A 16,813-nucleotide genomic window follows, 5' to 3' on the forward strand; every position below is an offset into this window, starting at 1 on the left:
CACCCCCATCCCCTCTGTGTGCACACACAAATGCATGCACGCACACACGCACGCACATATACACGCACATACACGCACGCAGGCAGGCACACGCACACACACACGGGTGAAAAAGTGCTGCACCAGAGGCAGGAGAACATGAAAGAGCTGTGGAGCCGCGCCGGACGTGCCCAGCTTCTTGTCCTCACGACTCTTGTCACGACACGCTCTTCCCGTTTGAAGGGTTCACAGTCGTAAAGCCGGGAGCAAAGGGTTCACACACTTAAGAATTCCAAAAGCTTAAAACACAGCAGTTTTTCCAGGCAATTATTAGCCAATTATACATGGTGGCCATTTCAAGGCTTGCACGCAGCTATATAAGTTCATGGGAAAATATCACTGATGTGGCCACATAAACAAATTAGAAGGGAATGCACTGTAGAGCAGTGTCAAGAGTCAATGCCAAGGCACTGCTGCCACTTAAGGTTCAATAAGGACACATTACAATAAGGACACATTACAATAAGGGAAAATATTACATTTAATAACATTTTTGTTCACATCATTAATTACCTCTTGTATGTATATGATACATTGTGAGAGCCACTTACATTAAGCACTGCACTCCTCCAAGATGGCTAACTCGTTTAAGTAAGGCAAGAGTCTGGTGATGTTGTAACACCACCAGGGCCATTGAGTGCACGGATCTGAATAAATAACACAGGCCAATGCTATTGGAACCAGTAATTTAACCTTCATGACAACACTCTCTTCTTGTCCGGCATCTTTGGCATTAGATCTCTTGGTTGTGTCTCTTGATACTACCAAGGATACTTGAGGATACTTGAGACATTGGATACTTGCCACCTTGTCTTTCAGTCAAACCATGTACCAAAAATATGCCTCCACAAAGAGGAGGACTAAAAGCTAGAGAGGAAAAATAAGTTGTGACAATAAAAGCTCAGTCCAGGGCAGTAACTCCTAGGAAGAAGCTGGCTCAGAGCAGGACCTTGTGGTAGTCGTCTCTATAGCTGTACAGTACAACCACGGTGACTCTGCAAACGACAAGATGAATGAAAAGAGAAAAACAGTCAGAAGTATGAATCAGTCAGAAGTACTGAATGTAGGTAATATGGAACATGGATTTAGCACCCCCAAACTGTTTCATATAGTGAGCGAAGGAAAACCTTTGAGATCACTGCAGTCTACTCCCTCTACTCTTTCTCTAGTCAGTCTACACCTATCTTCTCTGTCTCTGCAAAGGTCTCTGGTGTGTTTACTTCATCAGAGACCCTCCAAAGGTTCTCCAACATGGATTTACAAGAGCTGATGAGAAAAAGAGGGGAGGCGTTCCAGACATTAAAAGGAGACTAGGGTGGGCAAATAAAACAACGGTCAGTTGGCAAGGCACCTCTGCCAAAGTCAACCACAATAAACTACTCAAATGAAGACTAAATGTGTCTTAAATCATAGTAAAATAATAAATCAATGATGTCATGTTTTGCGAAAAGACATCATACTCCTTTTAAACTGTGAATACAATTTGTAGTAAGGCTTCTATGAGTATTGCAGTGAACTTGAATAGAACTCCATGGTAAATCTCTCATTTCAGACATGCCTACTACATTAGACACAAAGACTCCCATTGTCAATCACTCAACACAGCGCATGGGAAGCAGCATGACTAAGGGCCAGTGGGAATGTCTGGAAGTATGCTCACATATGTAACACATGCAAGCGGCACACATATCCTATTCTGGCTTATCTTGATGCCCGCTTTCCTGTTATTTTCCTCAGTGAGGGGGGTGACTACTGGGGCTGCCCTTGGGCCTGTGCAGGGGGTAAATGACAGGGTAGAACTGGCAGGAAACTGATTGTGGAACTGTGTGTGTGTGTGTGTGTGTGTGTGTGTGTGTGTGTAAAAAGGGAGCATGGGGTTGAAAGACAGCGGGTGAGAAAAGGCAGTGAAAGTGGGACAGAAAAGGACTGAGGGGTGAGAAAAGGAGGAACCAATCCAAGAGAGCAAGAGAAAGATAAAGGAAGATTGGCAGATTGGTGAGTGTGTGTGTGTTTGAGATACAGAGAAAGTGAGGAGATGAGAAATGAAGCACAAAAGTGGTTTGCAAAGGGGGTCTCATAGCCTCTACTACACATTTGGGTGCAGTTACAAGCACACAGCTCACTAGCTGCAGCCTGGTAGGCCTTCCAACACCACTCAACACAAATGTCCACCGCCAGCCTCAATATCCCCATTGTTACCAGCCCTCCGAAATGAAGCTAATTGAAGTGTAAACACCGGTGCTTTGAGACCAAATCAGTCACTCATACACAAAGGAAATGAGAAACAACTGGTCTTCAGGAGGCCTGCAAAAGGATTCAGAGAGACTAGCTAAAGGTAAGGGTGGAGGTCCAGGGTGTGTGTGTGTGTGTGTGTGGTCAGGGGTGGGTGTTTGAGTCCGTCATATCATTTTGTAGTGCATGATCCTATTGATTGAGGTGAGAAGGCTCAGGTATCCCATGCTGGCTGCACAAGCCCTCCATTTCTGTAAGCCCGGGCTGTAAACCAACAGCCTGCACAGGATTTTCCCCGGTATTCCGAAGGGAAGACTTGACAACCGGATCGATGCCGGCTCTTAGGCGAAGGAAAAGCACTTGCCATTCTGCTGCCAGAGAGCATCATGGGTAAATGAAAGCCTTGCGCAAGCATAACTTTGAATAAAGGGGGTGAAACGACACAGGTTACGGTGTAAGCCTTTTTATATATAGTGGTGAGGAGGTCTGGTTTGGTCTACGGGAGGTGGGATGGTGGTGGGGATTTGGAAGCACTGATTCTGTAAAGCAGTTTCAGCACCTGGTGAGCGGGTCGGGTTGTTCATGAAGTCTGCCGGCAATAAAGCACTGGGCTGAGGGGAGACGCCGGGCTTTGAAATGGCGTTTAATGTGCTTGGGGAGCTTTGCTTCGGGTTTCATGATTTTGAATAAAAGTCAAAGAGGGGAGAGGCCTGACGGAGGGAGGCCCTGGGATCACTGCAGGGCAGGATACACACCAGGGGCCTGCTACCGACTGCCATATGGCACACACACACACACACACACACACACACACCATATGAAGCACAGCATATGAAGAGGACCCTAATGTTAGAAATATTCTCAGCCACATATATTATACACAGTGCATACACAGACTACTAAACGCTTGAAGCTTGAGATTTTACATGGGACATTTTTCATACAACACGTGTATATGTCTGCACATAAGAACAAATAGTGTATCCGGCCACATGTCAGACAGAGATGACACAGAGTCAGAGACACACACACACACACACACAGCACTGATTGGTGCAGAAGGCAACTCACTTTTTCACCATTTTGAAGCGGTGGATCTCCTCACAGATGGACTTCAGGTACCTCTGCTTCGGGAGCCTTGAGAGTAAGTGCTTCACACTGTTGTTGAACTCGTCCTCACCATCAAACTAGCAGCACAAAACAAATCACCAGTCAGACATCTTAACATTTGTGCTAATACACACACACACACACACACACACACACACACACACACACACACACACACACACACGGAAAGTCTACGTAATGGTCCCTTCCACACACTGCGGTGTATAATTTTGCCTGTCAACTTCCCAGGGTGACAGCGACCACTGTGTCTCCGGGAGAGCCTGTCTGTGTATCTACAATGTGTATTTATTTGACACCCTCTGTGCGCGCACACTTTGCTCCATGTGTGCAGTGTTGACGCAGGCTTGCATCAATGCCATTATTCATTGGGAGCCAGTTTATGATGGCTGTAGTGTTGTGTAATTGCTGTGTCTTTTCTTCTCGTGGTTTTATGGAATGGGAGGCTTATTAGCAGGGCAAACGGAGGACTTTTTGTTTTGGTTGTTTTGGAGTTCAACAAGCTGACCTTGTGGAACTCCAAAACTCTCTCTCTCTCTCTCTCTCTCTCTTCCTGTGGTCGCGCATCGTTGGAATTCTCTCCGTTCCCCACAGGGTGGAGGAGGTGGAGGAAGAGGAAGAGGAGGGAAGGAGGAAGGGAGGATGGAGCACAAGTGGGGTTTCCCTGCTGATAAGAACAGGGCTGGTTGGTGAGGAAGCTCCTCTTCCTCTCTCCCTCTCCTGTTCCTCACAGACTGCGTGTGGCGCAGGAGACAGGATTGTGGACCCCCCCCCCACCACCCCCACCCCCGCCACCACCGCCACCGCCCCCACCGCCACCACCACCACCACCACCCCCACCGCCACCACCACCCCCACCACCGCCACCGCCCCCACCCCCGGCCACCCCACCACCCCCACCACCACCCCCCCCGGCCCCACCCCCCCCCCCGCCACCGCCCCCCCTGCCACCGCCACCACCACCCCCACCCCCCACCGCCACCACCATTGGCCCCTTTGTCCCGTTTGTTTTTCTGTCTTTCCGCCGGCACCAGAGGAAGGTGTTTCTGTTTTATTTACTTTTACGGGACTCCAGGAGAACACAAAACACAAAAGCTGTTCACTGACCTCCAGAGACAGGAAGTTGATGAGGGTTTCCTTCGCCACGTCAACCTGCAGGAGAGAGACAGGCCAGTGAAGACAAGAGAGACAGCAATGCAGAGAGAGAAAGGAACGGACAGATGAAGAGGGTGGAGTACGTATGAAAGAGAAAGAGGGAGAGAGAGGAGGAGAGGAGAAAGGGAGAGGACAGAGTTTAAAGACAGACTTCATCTAATCTTTATTGCCCTATAATAATGTGCTTCTGTTTATCTGTGACCCAGTGGGGAGAGAAATAATGACAAGGAGGAGAGACCGAGAGGAATGCAAGAGAACGTTGGCCCTTTGCAGACACAATGGCTTCTTATCTTCCATCAACTCTCTCCACTCCTCAGTTCCTCATTCTGTACAGACACTGAGTTCCCAGACTGTGTTTCCAGAGGAAAAGTGTCGGCCACACCGCCACCGTCCCACCCTCGGAGGGTAACCCCAGACAAAGGCCTGGCCCCGTGCCACTCTGGTGGCCATGCTGTGCCAAGGTGACCCACGTCTGACGCCCTCCAGTGACCCCTCTCAAGGAACATTCATTCCCTTTCTACGGGGAAACACTTTGCCCAGTGTTTGATTCATTGCCCAGACCAGCATGGCTGTTTTCAAATTCAAACAGTAAACAACATCTCCATAGCGTGATCAGAGGCCTGCTTGATGACTGTTTGGATTAGAGTCATTGTAGCAGGATGCCATTTCCCCAGTGTGCACATGCTTTATGTGAGCTGAGGTCGCTCCTTATCTCTGAACAATGTGAGGTGGGGTAGCAGCACACAGCGATAAGCAAAAGTGTGCACCACACACACAGTTTCTAAAAGAGGGAAGTGCACCGTATGTGTCTCTTTTAGGACGGACGGAGGGACATTGTGTGTGTGTGTGTGTGTGTAACTGGAGGCGACGTTTTGGCCAATGGAACACCATTGTGCTCAGATGTGATTAAAAACTCAAATCAGGAATTAGTTTCAGAAAAAGACAGACAGAAAAAAAGTATACAGTATGGAGAACATTCTCGTCAAGTCCCCCCCCCCCCACACACCCCACACACACACGTCACAACAGAGGGTGGCTAATATATACTGCATGTTCTGCAGACAGACAGACAGGACAGACACACACACACACACACACACCTCTCTAAATGCCTGCATATCTGTGCTGTACACTAGTTCCAGAACTATGAAATAAACCAGGCTTCCATCCCAGCAATGACAAATGCATTCAGAGTTAGCAAGAATCAGTAAATACGAGATTTATTCTGTGAATGCCCTGTGTAAAATTCACTACGAAACCACAAATAAACTAAACATGTGAGTCATTTCGATCCCAGCGACACACAGCCTCTCTTGGAAGCCCTTGTTTATTATTCCTCAGCGTCAGCATTGGCTGCTTGACACAGGCAACCTGATTGGTCACAGGGGTGGAATTGGTCTCGTCGGGCGGGAACACACAGCTAAAAGCCATGACTATCAAACGCTGGCGTCCTGTGGCACTCATTTCATGATTTTACACTTCACTGGAGGAGATAATATATTGTGATGTCTGCAAGTATACACTTGCGGGTATGTGTTTGTGCATGTATGTATGTGTGTGTGTGTATGTGTGTGTGTGTGTGCCCATGTCTGGTTGTTTGGCGGTCTGTGGAGTCACATGACTTACCGCCAAGATTTCGATGTCATTGGTCTTGTTCTGCAAACTGCTACCAAGGTTCTGCAATCTGGATTGTATCTTTGGGAAAAAAAAGTGAGTGAGAGTCAGGGGGGGAGAGGGGTTCAGCGGAGAATAACTGCTCCCAAGATCCTCATGAAACTTCTGTGGAAAACAAAAGACACTTCATCCTCGCATGCAACAGCATCCTCCCCCAACCCCACACCCACCCTCATGCTGCGCTGCTGCCAATGGGACCAAACCCAGGCTGGTTCAGTGGGACCAGTGAGACCACATGCTGACACACACACACACACACACAAGTGCGTGCATACACCTTCAAAATATGCACACATGCATAACAAGAACAACACACACACCCACAGTGCATGCTCCAGCATGCCAGCTCCAGAGAAGCGTGGCCAGGCCAGTGGCCCAGAGGGAGCTCATCATGAGGAATGTCAGAGTGCTTTCATACGCCACCACTGAGCCACACAACAGAGTGGGTAGGCTTGGTGCCTTGCCTTGCCTGGCCTGGGATCTTTGCCTTGCTGTATTTATCAACAGAGGCAGATGTCTCTAAGAGATAATCATAGGGTGGTCGTTTCCAATCAAGCTAATCACAGGGTGGTCAATTCTAATCAAGCTAATATATAGACAATTGTCTGTTACTTACACAAGACTACCAATGAAGCCTATTGTTATGAACTTCAATTCCATGGATGACATAAAATAACTAGACTTAAATGACATGAAATGATTGAAATGAAATGACTAATTGATGAGGAAACTAGGGTGTATCACTGGACTGAGCGGATTCGAATTCGAATAAAGGTTCAGCCAACAATTTTGGGCAACGATATTGACAACAAAAAGTAAATAAACAAATAAATAATTGGTATTGGGTCATTCCACGTCAATTCAACCAGGGCCCACGCACTTAGGTCTCAAAAAATTCTGAAAAAAATTACCAGGTGTACCTATGTTACCCAGGAGACACACTGTAAAATTACTCTTATGTAAAAATCAATACTTTCCAAAATACAGCCAGTTTTACAGTGGGAGGGGGGTGTCGATTTTGTTCGGCCTCTTTTTTTTGTCAAAGTTCACAAGCCCACAGCGCAAGAACTAAACCATGTAGAAGGCTCAAATTGTGCATGCTGGTACATAAATAGGAATAGTATGTAGCAAAATAGTCACATTTAGTCTGGATAATCCTGCATAGTCATAGCTGTCCCTCAAATTTGATACAAATTTTATTGGAGTTTTTGGCTGGGCTTTTTTCAGAATTTTTTGAGACCTAAGTGCGTGGGCCCTGGTTGAACTGACGTGGAATGACCCTATTGTGATCGGTTATCAACTAAATTGCTTCGGCTATCAACTTAATTGTTTCCTACATGGCAGTGATGCGCGGGTCGGGGGTTATATGACCCGCCTGACCCGTTTTGGAGATCCAGTCCACCTGACCCACAAAATATGCGTTAAACATCGACCCAAACCCGACCAGACCCACAGCCCCCCCTCTCTCTCTCTCTCTCACTCTCACATACTCAGACGTGCGTGCGCGCGCACACACACAAACACATGCCTATAGGCTACTTCATATAACTTACCTCTCTTACAGTAAACAAAGTATTTGCCCATATTATCTCTGCTTCTCTTGCGGACCATCAAAAACGTTTCCGTGGGGTAATCTGAACAAAAGGTAGGTTACGAGCTACCACTTAGAAAACACAATCGCGAAAGAATAAAAAGACCGGGATGATTTTGCCTGCATAATATGCTATAGACTGACTAGAAACTAAACTGAATTAGCCAGGCTATTGTCAAAGGCTGTGTGGAGCATGGTAGTACCATGCGTGGAAATAATTTGCATTAGCCTTTTTTTAATCAACGAGTGAGCTGAGCAGCAGGGACGTCGTTAGCCTACCAGTAGTATAGGATCTAAATGTTCTCCGTTTGTTTACATCAGGAGTTTCATGAAATCTTTTAGCGTCTTTTAGGCCATCATCTGGATAATTAGAAACAATAGCTTAATTAATTGTGTGGATAAACTTTGTCCCCTCTGATGGGGTATTTTTTAAGCCAATCAACTCTGGTGAGCATGTGTATTTGAGACAGAGAGGAAGAGAAGGTGGAAATCTCACTTTAGCCTAGACCACATGCAATTCTGTGCATGGCTATTTTCATGGATACAACTTGCATTTCTATCTAGAGATTTAGACCCGACCCACCCACAACCCGCAATATTATCTATACAGCCTACCCGCTCGCAGGTCAGGGGTCGCCCGCGCATCACTAACACATTGGGATCGATATCAGACATCTCCTGTCTGTGCTCCTCACGCAATATGAGGATTGGCTAGAATATCATATGGCTCAGTGCGAGCTACTCTGTCTGCCATTTAGACAGCAAGAATGGAGTGTATTTGGGGCGCACACAAAGCCAGCACAGATAGAGGTGGGGCTGTGAGGAGGACAGGAAGGAGGAGCTGAGGTGATCAGGACAGACCGTGGTCTCGTATCGTCTGCGAGTGCTGGCCGACAGCTTCTCTGGGGGGATGAGGTTCACGTTCATGTTCCCTCCCGAGTTGCTCCCATGTTGCTCTGACGACCCTGTTTCCAAAACACAGAAGTGAGAAAAGCAAATCACAACATGGCTACAAGTCTACTTGTCACCAACACCAACCTCTCTCTCTCTCACACACTCACACTCAGGGGGTGCAACAATAAATCGATGAATTGTCAACTATTTAATTAATCGGCAACTATTTTGGTAATAGCCTTGTGTCATTTGAGAATTTAATCTGATTCCTTTAAACTTGAATAGATTTCAGAGACCTGGTTGGAATTCGCCAGATGACCGGATGTACTGGCTGCAAACTGGGGTCGAGATCAATGACATAATCTGGTATAATCTGAGCACAAGGTTTTAGTTTGTTGTCTGGAGGAAGGGGTCACACAAGGACACAGTGTGTCTCCAAAGCACAGAAGAATTAGGGAGAGGCTGTGAGGGAAACCTCTTGCTATTCTTATTTTAAGCACAATGCTATTATCTCCATCCCACAATGAGACAATACCGTAAAAAAGAATAGGGTTTGCTGATCTAAGGGAAAAGCTAAATGCATCTTCATGCTAGTAGAACTGTGTATTGGATTTCTGATTATGTGAAAAACAAAAGATGGCATCTCTTCTTTTGCCCTAAAGAATGGAATGGTGGCAAGTTATTCCTGGACAACTCAGTTTCCGTTGCACCGTCAAGCAAATATTTGATTTTATTGGCACCTATGGCCATGATTCTGAGCTGAGTTAGGTGGAATCTGCAGTTTGTTTCCAGTGACCCCTCTACTTTAATGTCAGCCTCAGCCCTTCATAAAACCCTGGATCAAGTATTTTAAGGACAGTTTCATAGAGTGTGTGAGCTGAATACCTGAGCTAGTCTGCAGTGATCCCTTTGGGTTCTGGAGAGAGGAGCCATCAGACACGTCTCTGGAGAAGAGAGAAGGGGAGAACAAATCATTCACAACATTTCACATGCACAAGGTCACACACACACACACACACACACCTGTTTCTCTCCTCTGAGAATTTGGTCCTGCATTTTTGTACGATATGATCCACCAGTTCGGACTCAGGAATCCTCTTCTCCGACTGCCGGTCCTTCTCAAAGGACTTCACCTGAGGAGCAAGATAAAAACCAGATACAGGTCCATTCATAAAAGCCAAAGCTAGGAGGACCAAATCTCTTAGTAAAAACCCAGTCTCTCTTTCTGGTCATCTTCAGGAAACCACCATCATTTGAACAGCTAGCCATTTTTTTAAGGGCTTTCTAAAAAGATCCTGACTGCCATTTGTCTTTGACTTTTCTTATTTGGAGCCTGAGCTGGCATCTTCTTGAAAAATATGGCCTTGATTTACTAAAGGCCTGTGGGTGAAAACTTGATACACACATATAATCCTCCCTGCACACTGGAGGACATCCATCTTGGGCTTTTTTCAGGAGCAGATATCAAGTTTGTAGCTGTTTTTAGTAAATCACGGGCCTATGAGTGAGAGTATATTTTACCTATCCCAAAGGAATCTGACCAGCAACAGACAACCTTTTATGCCATTTCTAGAACACATACTACCCTACACTATACACACATATCCACCTATTCCACTAGTGCATGGTGGCAAATAAACATTTCTAACACTCTGGCTGGCAGTCCGGCTTCAGTGGCTCATACAACAGAGCAGCCAGGAGGAACACACCTGACCTGGGTAACCAGAACCTCCTCTGGGTCCTCATTAGAGCAATCAGGTGGGTTTGGGCAGAACCGGAGCTCAACTGCCCTCTACACCCACAGCTCTCTGGCTCTCAAACGCTGTTACCACTCTGTCACTCGCTACATTACATTTATGCTTTTGTTTATTTAGTATGCGCTTTCGTTTAGTCATTTTCCGTAGCGACTTACAGTTCAGCTAAGGCATGCTTTTTTCCACCATCAGTAATGGTCTCCTAGGGCTCTGAACCTTTGACCCCCTTTTAAATGATGGACAAAGTGGGACAATGAGCAAAAATGCTCATGAAACTTAATGAAACAATAATGTGGTGAAACCAAATTGCTAATTGAATACCAAGCAACATCCTGAGCAAATTAATGGGTGGGTCAGCAGCATGACCCCACAAGCCACTTGTAGTGTGTCATTTACTGTTGACTACTTACAGTGTTTACTGTAAGTAGACAGTTTACTTACAGACTACTTTACTGTTGCTGTTGTGGACCTATGTGTCTGTACTCACCTTGCAGTAGTTCCCCTCCTTGTCAGACACCATCACCATGAAGGCCATGCCAGCCTGTCTGCAGTGCTCCAACAGAGCTTCCTGAGACTAGAGAGGGAGGGAGGGAGCGAGAGAAGGAGGGGAAGAGAGAAAAATAGAGAGGGAGAGCATACAGAAAGAAACAGAGGAGAAGAAAGTGCGAAAGAGGTAGGTAGTGGTAGGCAGAGAACAAAAAATAAAAAAGGACAGACAGAAAAGACATGAATGAATGAAAACATGAATGTCAACAGCAAGAGGAGATAAACAATGTGTTCCAATACTGTGGCCAAGTGCTCAAACATTTGGGAGGCTATGAGGATGACACAAAGTTTACTACACAGACAACTAATAATTCTTTATCATTTACAGTACCCTCAGGCATGGCAAGTGCAATGGACAAACAGCCACTCCAGGCAAACAGCTCTACAGGATACACGTTTGGAAACGAACACACAGCAAAGCAAGTCGTTTAAACAACTCCTCAAACGGACGCCTGAACAACATCACCCTGAGGCGGAAATTCCTGGTGCCGACTGGCCAGCACCTGGGGTGAAAACACACACACACACACACACACGTGTCACCTGTCTGTCTCGGCTGACTGACGGTTGCCTTAATGAGGCCTGTGGGCTCATGAGGCCTGGCTCTTGGAGCTCTGTCTGACACACTTAAATACGTGAGCATGCGCGCACACACGCACACACACACACAGAGTCCATCACTCACCCTCCCCAGCGCAAGCACATGAAGTCACTCTTTCTCCACCATGCTCAAATACACACCAACTCAGACGCAAATACACACCCACATACTCTCCCCTGCTCAAACACACACGCGTGTACACTTAGACACATACAGTACACACCCGCCACCTCAGTGGAACAGCAAAAGCCCTGTGCTCCTGCAACAGGCTCGGTCTGTGAGTGTGCTGTGTGAATGGACAGGTTAAGGCCGGGAGAGGAAGCAAGACTTCTTAGTTGCTTATTTATTTTGTTGCCACAGCTACCTGCTTATTTTGGACTTCATGTAAATGTGTATTCCAGTGTGTGTTTGTGCGTGAGAGAGAGAGAGAGAGAGAGAGAGAGAGAGAGAGAGAGAGAGAGAGAGAGAGAGAGAGGGGATAGGAAACCAACTGCAATCTGTTCAAAGACTTAAGAAGGACTTATGAGAGGAGAAGACCTGGTGTGAGCATTTGTGTGCTTGCATGACTTCACTTGTGTTGCGCAATCAGCACCATGGATGTAGTGTGTGTGTGTGTCGGGTGTGTGGGCATTCTGTGCCGACTGTCGTGTTTGCTTGTTTGCTTATTTGTTGTGTGTGTGACAGATACTCTGTTCCAACTGCTAGCAGCGGTCACTAACTGCTGAAGAGCTGACACAGATCAGTGGACCCAGCAGGCTTGACTTGCGGCTCTGCCCGCTCCCCGGCGCCTGGTGCCAGAGGCCTGGCCGGTCGTGCGGAGAGGGAAGTGTGTGTGTGTGGGGAGCGGCTCAGAAATTCCTCCGGGCCGCCTCGGCTCCATGTTTGGCTTGGAAAGCAGCGGCCCTGCCAAAACACCCAGCGGCTGCCCAGGTAATGCACTCACCCGTGGCCTGGGGTGTGAACACTCTGTGTGTATATAAAGCATATATGGCCTATCTGTGCATCCAAAAATGTGTGTGTGTGTGTGCGTGTGTGTGTCCACAGATATATGAGGAATTCTGTGATTCTGTGTTCGTCCATAGCAGCATGAACGAGTGTATGTATGTGCTTCTGTGTTCCTTGTGATAGTATGTGAGAGAGATATGTGCATATGTGTGTTTATGTACTTATTTGTGTACTTTCTCTCTACAACTTCCTCTCTATCCCTCTCTTTTTCATCTCCCTCACTGTCCCTCTACCTCTCTCTAGGATTCTCTCCATCTGTCTGTGGTTTTTCTTCCTACTGTATCTCTCTCACTCTTTCATTCTTCAAATGTTCATCTCTCTCTTTCTCATCATCTCTCTCACCTTCCCTCTGATTCCCCCTCTCCCTCTCCTCAACTACCACTACTGCCCAACTGATGAGGTCCACTGATTCACCATTGTGCTATGTACTATTTCTCTCCCTATCTATCCATCTCTCTCTCTCTCTCTCTCTGTCTCTCTACCCCACTCTCTCTCTCTTTCTGACTCAAACACTGTCCATATGTGAACTACTAGTCATACTTGCTCAGACTCTCCTTTCCTCTAATTCACTTTCATAGTTTATTTCTCTGGCTACTTAACATCTCTCCAGTGCTGTCCATGTGTGAACACTAATGACCGGAGTCCTTCAGCATGCAGAGATTTCCCCTCTCCCCCCGGCCAGATGGACACAATTACTAGCATACTTACAACACAACTGTGCAGCAACATATAATAAACGTACCAATGGTGCACAACACCCTAGAGGAGCCATCTTTTGAAATGTAGCAGATGCTGGACTAAGGCCTCTAATACCAATCCCATTCATTTCATCTGCACTTCCCTTAAACCCTGTGGACTGACCAGCTAAACGAGCAGTTTACTTTTTCCTCCCTCTGTGCCAGATTGAGCTGGTCTTGCTTTACCGCATCAGATCGATTGTTTTGGGCTTCCTTGCCTCTCTGGCCCCCTTTCCTCCATAACTCCATGCCTACCTGTCGAGCTGCCTGCCTGTCTGCCTGGCCTCCCTCCCCGTCTGCATGTTTACCTGGCTAAGTGTCTGGGCTGTGGCTCCTCTGTAAAAAGACCCTGGATGTGTCTGACATACCACCACTGCCATGGCATTTGGAATTTAGTCTCCAGCAAATAGAGCAGAGCAGAGCAGAGCAGAGCAGAGAGAGAGAGAGAGAGAGAGAGAGAGAGAGAGAGAGAGAGGTCAAGTCTTTCTGTGCTTATCCTGGATCAAGGGGAATGGAGTTGAGCAATCGGCAGAGAGCAAGCATCAGAGGAGGAATAGGGGGGTGGAGAGAGAGAGAGAGAGAGATGGAGAGAGGGGGACAGAAATAGAAAGGGGAGTAAAGGGAGAGTGAGAGAAAGTGAATGAAAGTGAACGGGTGAATAGAGAGGGTGTGTGAGGGTGTGTGAGGGTGTGTGTGTCCTGAGGAAAGAGAAAGGGACAGAGAGAGGGAGAGATGAAGGTAGGGAGAGCGATGGAGAGACAGAGTCTCAACTGTGGGAAGCAGGAAATGTGATCAGAGGTGGGGAGAAGGTGAGGGATGAAAGGGAGGAGGAAGCGGTGTGATGAGAAAGCTGGACCAGTGTGAGCCCAAAACTCATTTGGATTAGCTCATGATGAATGGGATGAACATGATCGCTTTCACCACCGAGGACAAACAAGTATGGCTGAGAGAGAGAGAGAGAGAGAGAGAGAGAGAGAGCGAGAGAGAGAGAGAGAGAGAGAGAGAGTGTGTGAAGTGCAGTGAGGGTCCAGTGATGACGCACAGTTCTTGGGCTGAGATCACTGAGATCAGCCTGTAACATAAACATGAAGAATGTGACAGAGCCATGGCAGTAGTGAGCAGGGAACTCCACACACACACACACACACACACACACACACATACACGGCTAGCTGGACAATCACACCAAATGCACACAGACAGATTAAACATAACTTATCCATTGTGCACTCTCTCTCCATGCAGACATTCAACACAAACCTGTAAAATGACACATATGCACACACATCTTGACGTCCTGAGATTAAATACACATCACACACACACACACACACACTTCAAAATACACTAAATCAATCTGAGAACTCCAGCAGTCCTCCCTAAGTACAGCAGCACAAGTGAGAACCCAGTGGGAAAGTAGCAGATGAGCGCTCAACAGCCCCTATGCATGTGAGTACAGTACAGGAGCCCAGGGCTTAGGACACAACAATGCCACATACTGCTACAGTCAACCTCTCCAGTCACATTCATCAAGAGCCCTGCCATGCAAACACAGTATGGTACAGATGAAATGGATGACATTCTACACAGAGCCTCACAACCCAATACCGCACTGTTACATGCCTCCTGACCACTGACAAGCCGTCCTTGTTTCATCATAAAGCTCTGGAAAAACCAATAGTGCTGTAGCTGCTAGGGACAAAACGCTCACAGTGCTGCCACCTTTTGGTGGGGTACAGTAGTATCTTGTGCAAGTTGTGTCTATACCACAAGAATCATGCCCCACATGAATGAGTAGTGCTCCTGATAGCCCAGGAGCCTGTGTGGAGTGCAGTCCAACTCTATTATTTTACATTTCTTCTGTCAGTGAAATCGTCCACAGCAGACAGTTCTTTGGTACTTGGTGGCTAAGGTGAAACCTTAGCATGTGGACCACAAGAAGTGATTTCCATACACTACTCACAAAAAGTCAGAGATATTTGGCTTTCAGGTGAAAATTTCAGGATGAACCTAAAATCCACTATAACCTTTACAGGTGAACCCAATGTGACCTTCTCTAAACCTTTGAATGTGCATGTCCAACAGTTCAATGTTTCACTACTTTTTGTGAGTAGTGCATGTGCTTCCATTTCCCATAATAGCTGTACTCAAAATGCACCAGAAACACCTTTGATCCTGTTGATTGACAACTGTTCCCAACCCCCAGGATTCCCCAACCTCACACACACACACACACACACACACATTACTGGAAGTGCACTGACCTGAGAGATGTCATAGACCACTTCAGCAGACACGCCAGCCGTCCACAGCTTCTGGGTAACGTTGATGGCCCGAGACATCGAGGTGTGACCCACAGGAACCACCAACACATCACAGGAGCTTACCTGGGGCTGAGGAGGGGATAGAGACAGACAGAGAGAGAAAGAGGGGGGTATAAAGAGAAAGAAAAGAAGGGAGAGAGGAAGTGAAACAGAGAGAGAGAACAGATACATAAACAGGAGATCTGACAGGGCAAGCCAATTAAAACCACAGTAGGAAGACAAGGGTGAAGGTCACCATCACTCCACAACACACACAAACAGGATCACCATTATTGAACAAAATTACTCAGTGATTTTGGAGCCATCATCCATTTTCAAAACTTTCAAAAGCATTGTTATGAAATTGAATGTAGCAAAATAATCACTATATTTTGATTAGGGTATGGTACGGTAAGGTTGTTTTCATAATCATTGGGAGTCATACACTGCGTTCCAAATTATTATGCAAATTACATTTTCTCAGATTTTCCTAAATAGTTGATGCAAATGACGGTCAGTATAATTTTCAAGTCATCAACCGTTAGAGTACAATTCAAATTTTATTGAACAAACCTCCCAATGATAACAGTATTTTTTTTTTTTTTTTTTCAAAAATAAAAAAATCAAAACGCACTGTTCCAAATTATTATGCACAACAGAGTTTCAAGACAAGAGTTTAATAGGTTGTAAAGAACTAAAAATGGTAATTTGTTACATTTGCAGCATTAGGAGGTCAAAAGTTATTTCAATCAAAAACATCTTAACAGGCCAAGTTACATGTTAACATAGGATCCCTTCATTGATATCACCTTCACAATTCTTGCATCCATTGAACTTGTGAGTTCTTGGAGAGTTTCAGCTTTATTGTCTTTGCAGAATAGCCTATAAATAACAAAAATAATGTACACCCTTCGAGGTGCAGAAGGCAAGGGAGAATAAACAAAGAAAAACTTGGTCGCCGCACACTCTAGCTCGTATTCCTCTTATTTTAATTCCAACGTTTCGGCCTGTCAGCCTTTGTCAAAGTTCCGGAACCTTGACAAAGGCTGACAGACAAAGGCTGACAGGCCGAAACGTTGGAATTAAAATAAAAGGAATACGAGCTAGAGTGTGCGGCGACCAAGTTTTTCTTTGCAGAATAGCCTCCCAGAGCT

At 46.3% G+C, this 16,813-nt stretch overlaps 1 protein-coding gene across 2 annotated transcripts in view; it reads right to left on the minus strand.

Annotated features, from left to right (window-relative positions):
• Positions 1-502: 502 nt before the first annotated feature.
• Positions 503-16,813, minus strand: part of eif2ak4 (eukaryotic translation initiation factor 2 alpha kinase 4) — a 41,847-nt gene continuing 25,536 nt past the window's right edge. For both annotated transcript variants that reach the window (XM_048270944.1, XM_048270942.1), the window contains 9 exons: positions 15,621-15,749; positions 10,955-11,041; positions 9,737-9,846; positions 9,599-9,657; positions 8,681-8,784; positions 6,181-6,249; positions 4,507-4,551; positions 3,343-3,458; positions 503-1,034 (listed from right to left, as the gene is read on the minus strand). In XM_048270944.1, coding sequence (XP_048126901.1) covers positions 977-1,034; positions 3,343-3,458; positions 4,507-4,551; positions 6,181-6,249; positions 8,681-8,784; positions 9,599-9,657; positions 9,737-9,846; positions 10,955-11,041; positions 15,621-15,749 — 777 coding nt within the window. In that variant the 3' untranslated portion in view covers positions 503-976. The remainder of the gene's footprint in view (positions 1,035-3,342; positions 3,459-4,506; positions 4,552-6,180; positions 6,250-8,680; positions 8,785-9,598; positions 9,658-9,736; positions 9,847-10,954; positions 11,042-15,620; positions 15,750-16,813) is intronic.

The sequence above is a fragment of the Alosa alosa genome, chromosome 19 (genome assembly GCF_017589495.1).
Source record: "Alosa alosa isolate M-15738 ecotype Scorff River chromosome 19, AALO_Geno_1.1, whole genome shotgun sequence".
In the NCBI taxonomy this organism is placed as follows: Eukaryota; Metazoa; Chordata; class Actinopteri; order Clupeiformes; family Clupeidae; genus Alosa; species Alosa alosa.